At 40.0% G+C, this 18,103-nt stretch overlaps 3 protein-coding genes and 1 long non-coding RNA gene across 5 annotated transcripts in view; 2 read left to right on the plus strand and 2 right to left on the minus strand.

The window, feature by feature from the left end:
* LOC147308255 (uncharacterized) overlaps positions 1–3,175 on the minus strand; it is a 44,213-nt gene extending 41,038 nt beyond the window's left edge. The window contains exons 1-2 of the long non-coding RNA XR_015125987.1: positions 3,067–3,175; positions 2,324–2,396 (exon numbers count right to left, since the gene is read on the minus strand). This is a non-coding gene — a long non-coding RNA (uncharacterized LOC147308255). The remainder of the gene's footprint in view (positions 1–2,323; positions 2,397–3,066) is intronic.
* A 238-nt stretch (positions 3,176–3,413) lies between these two features.
* On the plus strand, positions 3,414–5,089 carry LOC147308256 (ATP synthase F(0) complex subunit g, mitochondrial-like). Its single transcript, XM_086271342.1, has 3 exons — positions 3,414–3,506; positions 3,783–3,943; positions 4,894–5,089. Exons 1-3 carry the CDS (start codon positions 3,455–3,457, stop codon positions 4,990–4,992), a joined length of 312 nt encoding a protein of 103 aa, XP_086127468.1. The 5' UTR covers positions 3,414–3,454; the 3' UTR covers positions 4,993–5,089.
* Positions 5,090–5,125: 36 nt separating this feature from the next.
* Positions 5,126–8,779, minus strand: ift22 (intraflagellar transport 22 homolog (Chlamydomonas)). Its single transcript, XM_086271341.1, has 5 exons — positions 8,461–8,779; positions 6,105–6,187; positions 5,846–5,929; positions 5,540–5,742; positions 5,126–5,462 (listed from the first exon to the last, which is right to left on the minus strand). The coding sequence occupies exons 1-5, from the start codon at positions 8,497–8,499 to the stop codon at positions 5,314–5,316; spliced, it is 558 nt and encodes a 185-aa protein (XP_086127467.1). The 5' UTR covers positions 8,500–8,779; the 3' UTR covers positions 5,126–5,313.
* A 44-nt stretch (positions 8,780–8,823) lies between these two features.
* Positions 8,824–17,727, plus strand: LOC147308258 (outer dense fiber protein 2-like). Of its 2 annotated transcripts, XM_086271339.1 has the most exons (17): positions 8,824–8,969; positions 10,156–10,327; positions 10,425–10,548; positions 10,679–10,810; positions 10,903–10,977; positions 11,764–11,835; positions 11,913–12,029; positions 12,127–12,312; positions 12,399–12,508; positions 12,601–12,736; positions 12,884–12,994; positions 13,758–13,862; positions 14,177–14,335; positions 14,747–14,847; positions 14,957–15,119; positions 15,396–15,521; positions 15,620–17,727. In XM_086271339.1, exons 2-17 carry the CDS (start codon positions 10,164–10,166, stop codon positions 15,782–15,784), a joined length of 2,046 nt encoding a protein of 681 aa, XP_086127465.1. In that variant the 5' UTR covers positions 8,824–8,969; positions 10,156–10,163; the 3' UTR covers positions 15,785–17,727. The 2 variants fall into 2 exon arrangements, with proteins under 2 accessions (XP_086127465.1, XP_086127466.1); XM_086271340.1 differs by lacking the exon at positions 14,177–14,335.
* Positions 17,728–18,103: the final 376 nt, after the last annotated feature.

Raw genomic sequence — 18,103 nt, forward strand, 5'->3', positions numbered from 1 at the left:
TATATTTAAGTCTAAAATTCCCCATATCATCGTTAGATATTTGACTTTTGATCTTGCTAGTTTTGTGTGTTCTGATTAGTGCACAGAGGGCTTATCAGGGGATTTTTCTTGAAAACAGCTACGTGCATTGGCTGAAACAACACTGTGAGAGAGAACAAAAAAATAAATAAATAAAAATGCAAATCAATTAGAGCCATTTCATCATAAAAACGGTGGGTATAGCAGCTCTCAGGCTTGTGGTGGAAACCAGACTCAAACTGATTCATTCATATTCTTTCACTGATGGACCAACTCTGGGAATTATATTATAACAGATGTGCCAAGCACAGTTCGTCTAACACCTGATACGATTGTTCCAACTATCACCTTCATCTGACTTTTTTCGCTTTTCCTCATTTTCAGTTTTTATTGCTTTATCCATTTTGTAAATATACACACACAATAATCTTCTTTTGGAGCTTGAGCACAGATTGTCACAGATAAAATCTGCAAGTTGGGAGGAAAGCAAAATCTAATTAGAATTCATCTGACATCAAATTTTCTGCAAGTTGTGAACTGCACTGTTTCTGATGGATTATCAACAGCGGAAACTCTAAAGAGGACCAGACGGCGAGAGGAAATGCTAACAGGTAGCAAAGAAGGGGAGAAAAAGAATGATTAGGATAAAGATGCTAATTTTAAGGACTAAAAAAAATGTAGCTGCATATGGGATTAAAACAAATGACTTCATCACCTCAGTGCTGGCAATCAGCAGCACACTTCCCTGCAGACCAGCACACAGAACTGGATGAGGTCCCTATCTGTCTTCGTAGCCTGCAGGGCTACGACTGATTACTGCCTGCACTGCTGATCTATCTCCAAATGCGCATTCGTGCCAACAGCCAAAACAAAGGAAGTGATGTCATTCGTTTTAATCTCAACTACATGTATGGGCCATTTTATACCATGAAAGGCAAGATTTACGTCGTCACTGCAGCTTCTGTACACATCTGCCTTTGTCTTTCTGTCTGTCACCATCTATTTCTATGACTCACAGCAAGTATCCTTCTGGATCACTGTGTAGAACACCTCACTCTTCTATGCTCTTAGTCATATCCGGAGCACATGTCCCCTCCTTACATTATTTATTTATTCACGTTATTCGTTTAGTTTTTTGGTCTTTTACTAATGCTGATATTCTCAATGAGGAAAGTTCATACATTTGATTTCTTGCAAAGAGTTACGTTAGAAAATTAAAGCTTCTGCCTTTACTAAGATGCCAGGAAGTAAGCGTAATGAGTGGAAACAGGGAGAAAGAGCCAAGCTGTGTGAAGGTTGGAGTGTATAAATAAATAAAAACACAAATGATCCCTTATTTCCCTCCCTTTATTTTAAATTATTTATTTTTTATCAACCAGAGGCATCCTATGCTGTCATTGAGAGGGAACTGGTTCTAAATCAGAATAAAGAGGGTGTTCTCAGTCAGCAACTATAGACCAAGCTTTACTTAAGAAGGCATTTCTCTCATCTAAATCTTGAAGGTCATCAAGGAAACATTTTTTAAAAATATCTTACTCAGGAAGCAGTTTGAGTTGTGCATTAAAGTAAATTACACTTTTTCCACAGTTTCCCATTATACCCAAAGTTACTCTAAAATAGCCTCAGAGTTCAATGTTTTTCCACGCCATTGCATGCCTGTTTGCAACCTTCCTTTGCTTGTTCATAAATATATTGAGGAGCTGTCAGACTTACAGTGAATGTAATCTAAAGTGTTAACGTGAAATGGAAAATTCTTTCTGCTTTCTGAAACCTGTTTTACTTCGATTATATTTCCCTGTAATCTGAGATGACAAGTTTGGTGTTTTGCATTGGTAGTTTTAGCTACTTTCAAAATAAAACACTGGGGGTTGTAACTGTGTTTGGCTGGGAAACACAAGTTTGTAGGGGATGGGCCCACCATCATTTGAGAACCATTTGACAACATCAAAATATAAGAACATACGTGCAAAAGACTTTAACAAGGTGTGCTTTTCTCCCTAAAGCCTTTCAGGGGTTATAAGATATTAGAGAGCACCCTCTAGTGATTTGCTGTTTAAAAATCTAGTTGAAGTTCCTGCCAAATTGACCGCATGTATATCCACTTTTTGAATTGCAGAAAATGGGATGAGAAACCTGCAGAAAGTCATCACTGAACTTTTCAATTAGCTTTACGGCCATCTCAAATGTGAGAAATTCTTCCAGCTCTACAAATCATTTATGTTCTTGCGTGTGAACGCATGCAGTGATTTGGCTAAAGCTATATAACAGTGAATTAAACAAATAGTACCGGGTGTTGGGCGTTTACCTGGGAAATGCAGCTCTGGCCTCCTTTCTTGTTTGTACTTTGGTGCAGCTCCAGTTGTTTTGTTTAATGTGGCCTGTCGGGTGAGTCAGAGGATAGTGAGTAATGATTCAGTCATGCCTGTAATACTAAAAAAAAGAAAAAGAAATTTACACCCACACGCACGGACTACTGTACAAGGTACAAGTTTTGTCTTTTTCATAGTGGGATAAAACCTTTCAGTTATTTGATGTAAAAATAATTTTAAAAAAGGTAAGCACATTTTTATCTCTATACCACCTTTCAAGATAAACATCACAAAGTGCTTCAAAAGAAAATACCAGAGTATAAAAAAAGAGTTAACCAAATGCAAGCGTAAAAGGCTTTTAGCAGTTTTTTAAGACAATAAGAATTGAATAAGAATTTGGTGAATTACAAAACTAAATCAAACCAAACATAGAGGAACTGTCCATGATTTTATGCTTTGTCAGTTTGGTTAAAAAAAATAAAAAAATCAGCAGCACAACCTGACGACCTTGCCAATTAGGAGAGTTTCTGAGGTCAACTGCCCTCACAAAGTCTTGTGCTTGTATTGTAATACCTGTTTGGACTTTCCTAAATATTTCCCCTCATAATGTGCTCCAAACAATAGCCTGACAATTAAAAGGGAAAAAACCCAAGAAACATGCTCCCTGGAACTAATAAAAATGGCAGGCTGCTTAAACTAAAAATATAAGTAAAAACTAACTTCAAACAAGGAAACTCACCCTGGAAAACCTGAAACTAAGCTGAATTGAAGTCAAATCCTCAGGTTACCGACTGGAAACTTAGAGTTGTTACTGAGTCACTTCAAAATCTGAGCTCCCCAAAATTTACCCCAAATTTTGATTTATAGGGGCCGTTTTTTCTTTCTTTTTCCAACTTCTGAGAAAATAAGATATATTTTTGCGTTATTAAGTCAAGTTTTTTTTTTCAGATATTAACCGAAATTTTTCACTTATGGATGGCAAAATATATATATTTTTGTTAGTGGCTGAAACAAGCTTCCACAAATATTTAACTAACTTGCCAACGTGCACATCTCATTTTATTTTGAAAATCGACGACCCGGAAGATTGCTTTCTTCTTCTGGTGACCTCCTGGGAAGTCCTCATCATGGCGCAGGCAGTTAAGAAAGTTGTGAATAAAGTTCCCGCATTAGTCGGCGGTAAGTCTTCTCACGCTTCTTTTTATACTAGAACAAAAAGTGAGGTACTTACCATGAATCGTGTAGCAGGGGCAATGTCGCGTTGCTTACAGTTTGTAGCAGTTGCACTGTGACCTCTGGCGTCAAAACATCAAACCCTGCAGCAAATCTTTATAAGTTTGTGAATTTGTATTTGTACTTTATAAAGTGTTTCATGAGAGGCGAAATAACCGTGTTGCGTTTGGCTTTGCTGGCTTTACTGCTCCTTGGCTGACGTGGTCTGTGTGTGACTTTCAGCCGCTCTTACATACTCCAAACCCCGGTTAGCGACCTTCTGGCACTACGCCCGAGTGGAGCTGGTCCCACCGAGCCCAGCTGAGATCCCCAAAGCCATAGAAGCTGTAAAAGGTCTGATCAGGAGCTATCAGACGGGACGCCTGGGACAAACTACAGTGAAAGTAAGTTTGAACTGAGTCGATTAACCTCTGTTGACCTTTTAGATTAACTTGGCTGCACAGAAAGTAGACCTTGAAGGAATGGCCAGCCTGTAATTTGTAATGAACAAATAGTTTGACAGATGTGTGCTTCCATGTTGCTGTGGGAGTTCAGGGCCCTGAGTGATTCGATTTTATATTGGGCACCAGAAAGTACCTATTTTGAATATTTACCAGTAGGTTGTGAATTTTGCTTGAGGGTCATTCCAGATGAGTTCATCAAACACCTCGCACCTATTTTAGGGACTTTAAGCATCCTTCTATGCTAACTTTAGCTACACTTGTGAGAGTCCATATTCATATAGCCATGGCACGAGATATTGCCGTAACATTTGAGGGCAATTTAAGTAGTTTATGTAATTGGGAAAAACAATATATTAGGTTTTTAAAAACCCTACCTTCATCTATTATTCTTTTAAAATAAAATGTAATATCTCACTGTAGGGACCTGAAATCCCCATTAACTTTGCCCTTTTCATGCAAATCTGTGATGGTGAGGTGGGACTTTTTTTTTTTTTTTTTAATTTCATGGCCCAACATTGACCCTTGATACATTGGTCACTCAGTGGATATTGTGCTTTTGAGTTGGAAAACTTAAAACACTAACTGACTAACATCTTTATTAAAGCACATGTGATAGTTATTACTATCCTTTACAAAGTCTGTTTCACTGTCTCAACGTAAACATTGTGGGTCTCTCACAAACACAAACCTTTACAGAACGTGTTAAAGTAAAAATAGGTAAACACACCATCACAAGTGCAGTAACACCAGCTGAATAAAATGTCAACAATTACTTACAAAACCCTCTTTGTGTTACATTATCAGGCCTCGTGCAGGGACTGTTACTGAGTGTGTTATTCTAGAAACATTTAAGGAGTTTTCTTGAGTGACAACTTGTTGTTTCCTTGCAGGATGCCATAAGGAATGGACTGGTGACCACTGAGGTGCTGATGTGGTTCTACATCGGAGAGTGCATTGGCAAAGGAGGCATTGTTGGATATGATGTCTGAAAAATGAACTTTTCTTCCTCCTCTTGCTTTTCCAGTCATTACATTCTCAACAGCCTGCACCAAATTCTTCCAAATAAACAGATGTTTGTATACAGGAGTAGATTTTGTGTCTCGAGTATTAATTTCAAGAGAGTACTGGGTCATATTTTATTCATAAAAGATTTACAAAATGCAAGAAACCAACGCTGAATATGTTCTACACCTATTGTAGAGAATATTAAAGTTTGCATACATGTATAATTTAGAGTGAAAATGTGGTAGTACTGCAGATGGCAACAAAACACATCTTAATTCAGGCCGCATATTTTATAGATGCTACTGCTACGTAATGATGGACATCTCCTCTCGCTCTCGACTCTCCGACATCGCGTTCACGACGTTTCCCAGGTATCTGCAGAAAGCTTGCCTTACATCCTCTGGCTCTTCTTCTAGGTTGGAGTGAATGAGCAGCAGTCTGCTTAGATGTGACGCTGCACAAGAAAATGTGACTGCATTAGCCCAGAGATAATGATTCTCATGACTCTCAGAGGACTGCAGCACAAGTTACCTAAAGGCAGCCGTCTGTCTTCCACTCCACTGCCAGGCTTGTGGTGAGCTATGAGCAGACACTGGCTGTCCTGCAGATCTTGAGAGGAGATGAACATCGAATGCCACGTCTCTATTTCTTTGAGGTGACTTGGAACATCAGGGTTAAAAATGATCACCACACCGCTGGAGTCCTTCATGATTGCAGGCCAGCATGACTCAAATCTGTATGAAAATACATTTTACTACCATCATATTACATCGTAAGTAACAACACTTCTCTTAATTGTCACATAAAGGTAAGGATAACATCTATGCCTCCACTTACTTGAAATCCCCTGAACAGTCCCAAAGTTCAACCTCACACGACTTGTCACTGCTGCCCTCAGGCTGTGATTCAAATTCCAGTATCCTTGAAACAACAGAAAGTAGCTGCACTTTGTATTTTTACACACAAAGACTGATATCTGTCAAGGAAGGCTATGATATTGGTTCAATCTTGTCATTGCGATGACTGATTTTTACACTAAAGTGACACTCGGAGTGGCTTAATGTTGAAAGCAGTAAAGCTCACATAGGATTTGTACCTGACTCCTTGAGTAGGTCTGTATTCACCGCCCACATTTTCTGTTGTGTCTGAGAGAAAATTTGCAAGAACGGTTTTCCCACTCTGAAAAACAGAAAAGCAGATGGCTTTAAGTACGATGGCAAAATAGTAGCACATTACCCAGCCTGACAGACGGGAATTGTTACCTCCGGCAAGGAAGTCGTGTTTTTGGTAGCATTTGCATGCATGACATTCTTTCTGTCTGTAAGCACGATAGTTTGAAAAGTTTTGAATGAATTCTGGTAAAACTTTGTAGGGGTGTAGAGTGGGGCCATGTTTACAAGCTATTAAAATTTGACTTGTATCCAACAGGTCTTTGGGGTCAACTTAATGATTTACTGGTTGAAAATTGACAAAAAAGTGTTAGAACTTAGAAACAGTGATTCTTGTAAGTATTCTGTGCATTTTCAACATATAGAATGTACCATACAAAGATCTGAAATGTCACGTTTGACCTCTGACCACAATATCACACTTTGGATGCACACTAGTTTGCATCCAAATATCATGTCACATTTCATATCTGCCTTTCTTTCACCTTGACCCAAAAATGCATTATATCTTTAAAATAAGTACAGTCAAGAGAAAGAGAATGAGCTGCAAGCTCAAGTTATTCATGAGTGAACTGCCTTGTGGAGGTTTGCACTCTCATGTTTTTAAGTAAATATTAACTTTAAAGTTAACTACCAGTATTACATAAAAAAGTAAAAAGTGGAATATGTCCCTTCTTCTCCTTTCACCTGCTCCCTTTAGGGGTTGCCGCATCAGCCACCTCAGCCCTTTTTGTGTCCTCCTTCACCACATCCATGAACCTCTTCAGTGGTCTTCCTTATTTTCTCATGCCTTGTAGCTTCATTATTAGCATCCTCTGTGCATGTCCAAAACATATCATCCTTGCCTCACCAACTTAGTCTCTAAACTCAACCTGTCCTCGTGCATGTCTTCCATCACCCTCACCCTACTCCTGACTTCCTCATCCAGTACCAACCTCCATCATTTCCTTGGTGGCACAAAATAAGCATTCTTGTATGTATGAGCACATTAAAACCAATACACACCCCTCAATTAATATAAACAAGTACAGTAAGTTTTGATATTTATTTATTTTTTAATATTGTGCAAAAGTCTTGAGCTACTTTTTGTCGTTCTTCCAAGGAGCCAGAATTTTTTAAAACTGGTCTCGAGCAATAGTTCTCCAGGCTTTCTGAAGCTCTTTCAAAGTTTTGTCTGCCTTTTCACCTTTTAACTCAAGGGATAAACCAGTGTTGTGTCTACACAGAACAGACAACTCAGCAACAGACCTGTCTTAAATTGTATCTCTAGGCACTTTGTTATTAGTAGCCTGTTACAAACATATAATTTTGGTCCCATGGTTCTGGTTGAACCCCTGTTACAGACTGGCAGGGTGTACCCGGCCCTGTAGCAGTTGGGATAGGTTCCAGACCCCTCCGTGACCTTGATAAGGGTAAGTGGAAGAGAATGGATGGATGGATGGATGGATGGATGCACTGTGGTCACGCCAGCATCGAATCCATCCAAGTTACATGGTTTATTAAAATAATCAAATTACAGCACTTATATTTATGTTAGACTACTTTTAATTAACTGCTTTAGCCCACTTACAAGGAAATTTAAAAAAAAATCTTGTTCATGACCTGTGTAGTATGTTAACACTATTGGAAGTCCCAAACATATTGCCCATGCAGCAAATGCACACACAAATAGTACAACTGAAAAGCACGCATTTTGAACACAACCAGGCATTTATTGGGCTCCCCAGAGCCCAGTTCTCAACAGAACAGAAAAAAGTCGGCCACCATCTAAAGGATGGTTTTGAATGTCCTTCAAAAACCGTAGAGAAATATTCCTGAGGGTACTTAAAGAAATTACACGAAAGCGTGTCTCAAAGAGTTCCGACTTTCGTTGAAAGTTGATCATACCAAATATCGACTTCCAAACTTGTTATAATGTTACAAACTCAGTTTTTAATTTAATATACTGTGTTTCAATCTATGTTTGCACATTTTTCAATAAATCTCTGCACCCATTTACCTATCAAAATATAAACAAAAACATGAGGGGTGGCTCGAGACTTTTGCATAGTACTTATCACTCCTTTTCCCTTCGTTACGACTGAATTTATACATTACTTTGTTGAGCAGTGACAAATAAACTCGGAGCGTAAATGTAACGGTGAAGGGTATGAATACTTAAGTCCAGTGCTTTCTCTGGTAATATTAGCCAAGGCAAATTTCACTGTTGACGCTTTTCGCTACCTGCTGGAATCTGAAAGGTAAAATAGCAACCGGTGTACAGTCAAATGAGAATTTACTCACCTCATTGGGACCAACAAAGAGTATTTTAGCTTTGAACATTTCCACTCAACTGACGCTGGTTAGCATTAGCTTTTCAGCTAACTTATCTTTACAAAATTCCGGGATAGCGAAGCAGTATCGCAACAGCAAGGTAAATGTAAATCAGCCAAACTTAGCTGCGTACATATCTAAACCACGTCATACTATATTTTTACCTTTACTTAATAATATATATCTCTTTAAATGATCTTCGATGCTTCCCGAGGATGGCGTACTAGCAATCGCGACAGTAAACTTCTTTTCCGTTTCTATGGTTTCAACCAGGCTCTCTGCTTTCTCTTGTTCATTGGCTGTTTACGGGTCTAATCAAATTTGGCCCCGCCCATTCAACCCTTAGGGAACGAATCAACAAAAAGATAGTCAGTTGACGTCGTTACGCTGCCTCACATCTAACCAATCGAGTGAGACTTTCCAAGAGGCGACTCCCCAGAGTGGAGGAGCGTTATTTACAAGAGGTACAAGGCGAAGGAGTAAGTGTTGTTTAAATTTTCAGGCATGCTTTTGTAAGTGGTTACTTGGTTTGGGCGTTATTAAACACGCTAGACTTGAATGGCGATTTACTTGGTATAATTACTAAAGTGCTTGCTACGCTTAGAGTTCCTTAAAGCTTAACAGCCACTTAACCTTGTCTGTTGCTAAGAAGTAGCTTCCTTGGCGATTGGCTTTCTCATGTCCAAGCAGGACTTTTAACCTTCCTCTTGTGTTAGCTGTCTGTAACTATCTCTTATGTTGAAGGGTCGCCTTTGACCAGTGTTCTAAATAACCCAGAAAATACCCTCAAAACAGCGGTTTATCATCCAGTTTGTTTGTAACCAATGGGTTACATTGTTAGGCTTTTTTATGAATTAAAATGATCAATTACAGCACAGGTGTCAAACTCTGGCCCGCGGGCCAAATTTGGCCCGCAGCCTAATTACATTTGGCCCGCGAAGCCATACCAAATTACTATTAGAGCTGGCCTACTGGTATTATACAGCTAATATATATATTGTTTAGTATTAAGCTTTGCTTGTTCCATATTCAGTTTTCCAGCAAAAATTATTTGAGTCCATAAGAAGAGATTCATTCTTAAATCTGGAGGAAGATTTTTTTTTTTTTCAATAAATATTAATGTTAGCCCGCGACTTTGTTCCAGTTTTGAATTTTGGCCCACTGTGTATTTGAGTTTGACACCCCTGAATTACAGCATATCGCTTCTTTTCATTCTAAAAAAAAACCTGATAAACTGAACCTTACGAGAATTTTATGAAGAAATAAAAGGTTGTGGTTCTATTACCTAACTATTACTGAGAAGTATTACAACAAAATGTCTAAAATACATTTCTTCTGATTATTATTATTTTAATATTATTAACTATAGTAACGTTATAGTAAAGTAAAGTTGTATTATTTTATTTTATTTTGTCCACCATGGTAAATTTCCTCCTGAGAAGGTATTGCCCCAGATCATAGATGCTAAAGAAATTGTCACACATGATATTGTGACTCCACAGTCCAGTAGTCATATGAAGGACTACGCGCTTTCCTCGGTTTCACCCAGGGATGCCACTTGGAGGTTTGCCTGTGTAACTCTGTATTTCCCATGCATAGCCGGTTTTTGCGCATAGTATATTTGCACATATCATTTGAGCATATTATATGCACATCTGTTGACAGTAAGAGGCATGTCTCCAGAGGATGACCTTCGAAGTCCCCCCCTTGGTTTCAGCGGTACCAGGGAGGATTTCACTCTGAGTCGTGGCGACCTAGACAGCAGTCATGAGCCTGTTGGTAGAACCAGGGCACGCAGCAGTCTCCATACAGGAACCCCAGAGTGTGAGATCAGCTGGTGAGGTCCTACAAGGATGATGCATTTGAATATGCACTTGCCAGCTACCACAACTTTACTGATTCAAAGTGTTTTCTTGCTTTCCTTTTTATTTTAGTCTCAGAGATTTTGGCAATAAAAATAATCCTTTCCTGAAAATGCTAATGGATGCAGAAGCAGCTGCCAATTCTGCAGCAATCCAGCTAGTGTCGTTTAAAGACGCCATCGACGATGAGTATGCTGTAGGTCTGCAGCAATTTTGGATAAAGCTAGCTTTGTGTAAAGCCAAAGGGTTTCCTACATTAAACATATGTTTTTGCAACTGCTGTCCTGCATTTTCTCTAATTTTCTTTTTTTTTAATGTCAATTAAGGATTCAAGACAGTCTGCCAAAGATAAACGCCAAATTGCAAGACAGCGTGGGCTTCTGCTGGAAAAGCTAGAGGACTTTAGACGAATTAATAAGTCAGTGCGACAGAAACTGAAACAGCTCCAAGAGGCAGAGGTTTGTTAAACTGCTACTACACCGTATAAGTCAACTGTATTTAGTCTGAAAATGTGTTTATTTATGTCCTTGCTTTAAATAATTCCGCAAAGGCAAATCGAATTGATGCAGACCAGCAGATTGACACGCTGCTGAAGAAGATCATGCAGGCTGAGAGTGAAAATGAGGTGAGTGTTTTATTACACCTATGCATTGGCACAAAAGAAGGAAGTTTAAGGGAACTAAGCTTTGTGATTAGCTTGTGAAGATTTAGTCAGTGAAACAAAGTGATAAAGGATAAGTTATAGCGGTTAGATAGATGGATTATTAATAATATTTCATTTATTCAAATTCCATTGTCTCGGCCTGTGATCAAATTCTTTATAGATTCCCTCACTGATTAAATTTTTCTGGGGAACAGAAGTAGAAATATAGTTTTCAGTATCAGCTCAACTGTTTTATTACCTTTGAGTGTGACTCAGCTCTAGGAAGTGACTGAAAGAAAGAGATCACAGATAAAAATAGCCGAAATGGGCTTTCTCCAAGCATGGTTGGGCTCTCCTTTATAAATAGGGTGAAGAGCTTGGGCATTTGGGAGGTGTTCAGAGTAGAGCCACTACTCCTTAATATCAAAAGGAGCCAGTTGAAGTGGTTTGGGCATCTGGATGCCTCCTCAGTGAGGTGTTTCAGGCATGTCCTACCAGGAGAAGGCCCTAGGGTGGACCCTTGACACGCTGGAGATTATATCTCTCAGCCTGAGAATGCCTTGGTGTTCCCCCAGATGAGCTGGAGGAAGGGGCTGGGGCAAAGGGGCAGCCTTTGGTGATTAAACTAGTGAGAGCACAGCCACATTGGTTCTGATGTCACAGGACATACTCTAAAGGTGTTAACTTTACAAAAGCGATTTTAATGCACCTAAAGTGAAGATATGGTGATGTGATAATATGCATTGGTTTCCATGTTTTTTCTCGCAGAATTTAAAGAAAGATTTGAGTGAGAGTGAACAGAAGGTCAGGGAGCTGATAGATCTGCGGAGAAAAGAGCAGGTAAGTACAGCAGAGATCATTTGCGGATGAATTAAGTCATTGCCCATGAAATTATATGTTTACGCTGGCTTCAACAGGAGAACGTAAAGAGTGCAGTTCACATGACCAAGTCAGCAGAGGCAACACGTGCTCACCTACAGGGACAGCTACGCAACAAGGAAGCTGAAAACAATCGCCTTACTGTACAATTACGGGTACAGACACCTTTATCAGCTGGCTGCGCTGTAGACTAAACTGCTTTATTAATGTATAAATTAAAACTGCACACTTGTGGGTTCATGGTCTTTGCAGGCTCTGGAGAGACTCATAACCGAGCAGAAGCTGGAGATTGATGATCTGAAGGGGTCTATCACCTCTCTGTCTGCGAAGGCAGCACAGGACAAAGAATCTCTGAAGAAAGCCACCCGAGCTCAGAAACTGAGAGCGGAGAGATTTGAAGCTGCTATTGAGAAATGCTACGCACAGCTGAGGGAAAAGGTACGAGGTCAAATTGGTTCATTATTTTGGCTTCAGAAGCAGTTGAGGATCCCGTTTGATCTTTGTTTGTCTTGTTTGGCAAACAGGATGCTCAGCTGGCCAAAGCCCATTCAGAGAGAGACTCAAGGAGAGGACAGAAGGAGCAGACGACAGATGAGAAAGACAAACTCGTTGCTCATATAGACTTATTGAAAAGGTTGGTTGGTTCTCCTTCCCAGCCATTTGTCATTTCTGAGTACATCAATATTCAGATGATGCATTAACTGTAAGTGTCTGTTTCCATTAAAGCCAAATTGCAGACTTGACAATGAGAGTGCAGAAGGAGAAGGACGAGCTAACTGCAGCAAATGAAACTCTGATGCAAAGGCTCGAAAAACTCAGCTCAGACAACGGAGAACTCGGCATAAATAATGCAACACTCAAGGTACAAGTTACTGAACAGCTTGTATGTGAGAGTCATTACTGTGAAAGGCAAAAAGCACAGACATGTTGCAAGAAGTCCGGTTTCCATATTTAGGAGTTAGGAGGACCTTATTTTACTAAAACTGTTTGGATTTCTCTGCTATCCCAGGAATCTGTAGCTCAGCTGGAGCAGCAGCTCGCTGAGTGCGAGTCTGCCCTCATAGAGGAGAAGATCGTCTCACAGGAGAAGAAGCACCAAGCTGAACAGTGCCATTATCAGGTTTGTGTTTTGATTTAAAACCTTTTACTTTCTCGTGTGCTGCAGCCCTGAAATATTCCAGACATCACCCAGTGACAGTGGGTCAGCTCCGCAGCGCTGTGCCTGTGAGATGTCCGATGCACGCAAGATTAGTACAGGTGACTGTCCAGTGAATTCACAGCAAGGAATTGAGGATCTGGTTTGCTGCCCTCTTCCTTTTTTTGTGCAGGCAGAGCCTCAAAAATCAAACGTATCAAAGTATTTTTTTTTCCAGCAGTGACAAACCAGACCTAGACCATCCCTTGTTCTCTGCAGGGAAACTTTTAATCATGTTTGTAAATGACTGTTATTTTTATAGACCCACTACTTTACTCTGGAGTCAACAAACATCAAAAAATGTGCAATGTTGAAAAAAAAGGCACTCTTTCATCATATTTGATCCTCTTAAAGATCATTTCTGAATAAACACTGACACACAACAAAGAGTGTTTTATGTTCTTAAATCTTTCAAACCTTTTACTTCTCATCTATTAATTTCAAATATTAACCTTTCAGTTCTTGTTTTTTTATTAATATTTTTCTATCTTTCTATCATGTTTGAAGGTCATTTTTTTCCTGACACAGTTAGGATAAAGTAGTTTCCAAACAGGATTACAAGAAACCTATTATTTACAGATACAGAATGTGGTCTGTAGAAGCCACTGAATGAATGACACTAGTTTTTAATGACAGGGAAGGCCACAGCAGGTTTCATGTTAATGTTCTGTATTTTTTTCACCTCCAGGTTGCACAACTTCAAGCTGAGCTCCATGATTCAAAGATAAAATATACAAGTCTTTTAAGAGAAACAGAGAAGACACGAGATGGAAAAGAGGCAGAAGTTGAGAAGGTACCACCGCCCTTCTCTTTAATTTGCCTTATTTTATTTACGTTACATGCACAGTTTCTGTTAAGCTAAAAACTCATTCTAACAGCCCATTACAAGTCTGTCCAGCTCTGTTTCACCTGCTGTTTAATGGACAGTCATTGTGCACTTAGTTTTCTTTTTTCAACTGCATAACCACAGCTGAATGAATCATGTACATCCGTGAGCATCTCTTGGAGAGGTGTGCTGAGTTTTAAAGCATATTACTATGTTTCATTTCCCGAAACCCAACTCTTTTTTTTTTTTTTTTTTTGTGCCGTTCCTCCTCTGGAGCCCAGGTGAGGCAGGAGCTGCAGGGGCGCGTGGAGGAACTGAACGCTTACCCCGAGTTACTGAATGCAGCTGAGCAGAGTCTCTTTGAGTGCCAGGAAAACCTGCAGCGCTTGGAGAGGAAGTGCTCAGAAAAGTCAGAGTCCATTAGGCAACTGCAGGTTAAGGTGTGCAAAGCCAGCTGCTGTGGTCAATGTAAAATGCAGTCATTTTCCTATTTTTTGACCACTGGGTGGCAGTATAGCCTCAGGTGACCGCTGGTGCATTGTGGTTTCTAATATTGCTGTGAGTTTCGATGTTTGTGATTGCTGTGCAATGTTTAGGTTGAGCCCACTAGCGAGTCTTTTGTGCTCCCCAGTGTGATCTCTGGTAGAACCAGACGACCACGTGTTTCCGTCAGAAATACTGAGTTTTTATCTCGAATCTGCTCGATTTGAGGCTGATAAATGTTCAGCAGATCGTGGAGGTAGTTGTTGTTTTAAAGTAGCATTTGTGCACGTGGTGTGATTAAATGTTTTCTGCACGATTTACTTGTAGCCCGTGGAGGCAACTCTGAATTTTATGTTTTGCACACGCAGATGGAGAGTCAAAGCAAACTGCTGAGATCATCTGCAGAGATGAGGGAGTCCATTTATGAGGCCAACTTACAATTACAAGAAAAACTGATTTCTATCCAAAAGTAAGACCTCAAATATCAAAAACCTGCTCATATTATCGGTATAGAAATTGATGCTTACTCTATGTGTGTGTGTGTGTGTGCGCGTGTGTGTGTGCGTGTGTGTGTGTAGAGAGACAGACAAACTGCAGCAAGAGAACCTGGAGCTGGTACGGAGGCTCGCAGCTCAGGAGGAAGCTCTCAGCTACAGCAACCGGCAGCTGGATCAGCGCTCATCAGAGTGTCAGGCCGTCAGCCGACAGCTGGAGGCAGCTTTAGCAGACGTCAGACAACAGGTACAGGTTAGCTGTTGGAGTGCTGACCAACAGTTCAGCACCTGTTCTTCACTCAGATCATCAAGTAAGACATTACAACCTAACAGTTCAGTCGAGATTTGTTTGAAGCCATGCCGTAAGTAATCCAGCTGGAGCTACATAGTAAACAGGCAAAGCTAGATATGCATGTATCTGTATAAAACAACTTGTGTTACTCCAGTTTGGTGTCAAAGAGAGATTTATCGTGCAGAAAATGGCGCATCACATAATGATATTTCACATTTTCACCCCGTGTAGGTCACTAAGGTGAAAGAAGAGGCTGTTTCCAGGGAAGAGGCTCTTCAAACCAAAATCCTGGAGCTGGGAGCCGAGAAGAGCAGAAGGGAAAGCGAGCTGAGGCTTCTTCGCCAGAGCAAGCTCAACGTAAGGGCCATAGAGAAGACGCACTCACGTTAGATGGAACATTTCTTGGAAGGCAGCGCTGAGCTGTATTATCTGTCTGTGTGTCTCTCAATCTGCAGGCAGAGAAGCAGTATGAGGTACGTCTGAAGGACCTGCAGCTTAGCCTGGACCAATCAGAGAGCCACAAGCGAAGCATTCAGAATTATGTCGATTTCCTCAAAAACTCTTATAAGGCCATGTTTGATGAAGGACTGCAAACATCAACATCTTATTTTCTGAAATGATGGAGGTTTGCATTTTAAATCCTGATTTGTTTTGCACTCTGATATTTATTGGGTCTGTTTAAAAGGGCAACATGGGGGTAACTAAACCCTGATTTTTAATTGGTTTGATCAGTTTCTACTTTTACATTCAGATTTTTGAACTGCATTTCCAGGAATCAAGTAATCTGCTGCTGTTTTTTTAAAATACAGTAATGTTTTCAGATGTTTGTACATCTTGAACTATGATATTTTGGTGCTATTCTGTCCGTATGACAAGGAGCTTGTTGCATAACTGTTACATAAGATTGGCCAAACTCTGAGTTGAGTAACACCTAATAGTACTGTTGCATAAATATTACACATTTGAAGTGTGAATGTAAGATAGCAAAGACTACACTGGACTGCAGGAAACCTCTTTTCAATTTCTATTATTTTATAAATTTTAATAGATTCATTTATAAAAAACAAAACAAAAGGACTTTCCAGCAGGGTAACACGAAATTGCTAGAAGGACTAGCAATCAGGTTATTTTAGGCACAATGCAGTATGTACTTGATCTGTCTTATGCAAGTGGCTACAGCTGAACAACTTTTTTCCACAGCCTGCAACTGAACACCAACGAAATTATGACAGCAGTTGTTGGCCAATGCAAGTGGTGCTTGAAAACGAAACATTTTATTGGTGCTTACATCCTTTTCAGTAACCTTTGTGTCTTTATAATGCATTCAAACAGTGCACGTGTGCGATGATAAATTACATGTGCAAGTAAAGCAGCAGGCACTCCACTCAAATAATGTTTGATTGTAAGTCAGATACATGTGTGATTAAAATGTGAATTTATGAATTGAATGAATTCAGAGTGAACTGAAAACATGCAAATGTGGTGCACAGCACAGTGCATCACTGGTGGAAGGGTTTCCCAGCTGCCAGTAATGGCTATCTACACTCTGCCATATTAAAGACGTAGCACACTGTGTGTAGTACCTGAAATAAATGCCACCCTCGTGTAACACTATGCCCTCTTCACTTAAACTTGCACATTCAGTGTGTGAATGTGTGTGTGAATGGGTGGATGACTGGATATGTAAAGCGCTTTGGGGTCCTTAGGGACTAGTAAAGCGCTATATAAATACAGGCCATTTACCATTTACATTCTGACAGGGTTGCGATATCTGATAATTGGCAAAATTATAAATTAGCCCCTAAAGGCTGCCAGAATAATATAAATCCCAATTCAAATATAACATTCTTGCTATCAATACGCAATAAGCAGTTTATACATTTAGAAACAGATTTCTGCTCCATCTTCTCCACGGGCTTGATCTTATAACGCTGATAACTGTGGAAGCTTCCACGCCATCATTCCCACCGTCAGTTCAGCAGAAAGCAAAACTTTTGGATTCACAAAAAAAAAAAAATCTAATTTTAATTGCAAATGACTTTTTGTTTGGTCACATTTTGTCCCAGCTGTGTTTACCTGCGATAGAATGAATCCATATTTCCAGCTGTGACTTTGCCCATCACCCATAATAAATCTTCTGCTCTGACTAGTGAAGCTGATTCAAAATTCAGCGTCTTTACTTTTAATTTCCCTGTCATCCTCCCGGTGCTGGAAACAGGCGTTTGTTTGTTTGTTGGTAGTGGACATAGCAAAGGTGTGGTGTGCACTGGTTGTGTTTTATATTAGGATTCTCAGCTGGACTGAGAATAATTATGTGTGGCCATTAGCTGTGAAGTCCATGCCTTTAGGTTGCAAATGTAACTGCCCACTTCTATCTCTGTTGTTGGTTTGTCTAATAAAAATCTTATATTAATCTGGCCTGGAGGCAAACACAGTTGCAGCGTGACTTACTGAGATTTACCGAAAAACTGAGCCATAAATGTACTGTGTTTATTTCTTTTGTTCTCTCACTGTTGCTTGTGCTTCCCTGCTGTATCTATGGTAATAAACTACTGTGAGTCCAGACCTCTGAAAGACTGATGTGTTCCTGCATCGGACGTATTCCCTCGAGTGAGCAGGCCTCCTCTCAAGTTCTCAGAGACAAAGCTCTATTGTGCTCTCCTTCAGGGGATGGAATGATTTCATGGCTGCGTGCGTCAGTACTTATGTTTTTTTCCTTTGCTCTTGTGGTCTTGCCTGTTTACGTAATTCTGTCGATCACTTTGGGAATTTGCTTTTTTCTGCTGCTTTCTGCTTACATCTGACTTTCGGCATTTCAGCGCTGAGATGGGCACACCCTGTGCTTATGTGCTTGTTAGGCTCAACAACTTTGATAGCCCTGACGCATAAACCCTTGCAGCTCTGCGTAAACCTGTTGGTTGGGTTAGTAGTTATGTCCC

Source organism: Aulonocara sp. 'chitande type north' Nkhata Bay, linkage group LG18, assembly GCF_057382095.1.
Source record: "Aulonocara sp. 'chitande type north' Nkhata Bay isolate Kocher_YH1m ecotype deep benthic linkage group LG18, A_spYH_male_GT1.1, whole genome shotgun sequence".
Classification (NCBI taxonomy): Eukaryota; Metazoa; Chordata; class Actinopteri; order Cichliformes; family Cichlidae; genus Aulonocara; species Aulonocara sp. 'chitande type north' Nkhata Bay.

Excerpts from the sequence above, each read along its gene's own strand:
- LOC147308256 (XM_086271342.1), top strand. The coding sequence starts at position 3,455 with ATGGCGCAGGCAGTTAAGAAAGTTGTGAATAAAGTTCCCGCATTAGTC. Across the intron at positions 3,507-3,782 it reads AGTTCCCGCATTAGTCGGCG|CCGCTCTTACATACTCCAAA; the intron begins GTAAGTCTTCTC and ends TGTGACTTTCAG. Across the intron at positions 3,944-4,893 it reads TGGGACAAACTACAGTGAAA|GATGCCATAAGGAATGGACT; the intron begins GTAAGTTTGAAC and ends GTTTCCTTGCAG.
- ift22 (XM_086271341.1), bottom strand. The coding sequence starts at position 8,499 with ATGTTCAAAGCTAAAATACTCTTTGTTGGTCCCAATGAG. Across the intron at positions 6,188-8,460 it reads TCTTTGTTGGTCCCAATGAG|AGTGGGAAAACCGTTCTTGC; the intron begins GTGAGTAAATTC and ends TCTGTTTTTCAG. Across the intron at positions 5,463-5,539 it reads AGACAGACGGCTGCCTTTAG|CGTCACATCTAAGCAGACTG; the intron begins GTAACTTGTGCT and ends TTTCTTGTGCAG.
- LOC147308258 (XM_086271339.1), top strand. The coding sequence starts at position 10,164 with ATGTCTCCAGAGGATGACCTTCGAAGTCCCCCCCTTGGTTTCAGCGGT. Across the intron at positions 12,030-12,126 it reads GCCTTACTGTACAATTACGG|GCTCTGGAGAGACTCATAAC; the intron begins GTACAGACACCT and ends TGGTCTTTGCAG. Across the intron at positions 14,336-14,746 it reads TTAGGCAACTGCAGGTTAAG|ATGGAGAGTCAAAGCAAACT; the intron begins GTGTGCAAAGCC and ends TTGCACACGCAG.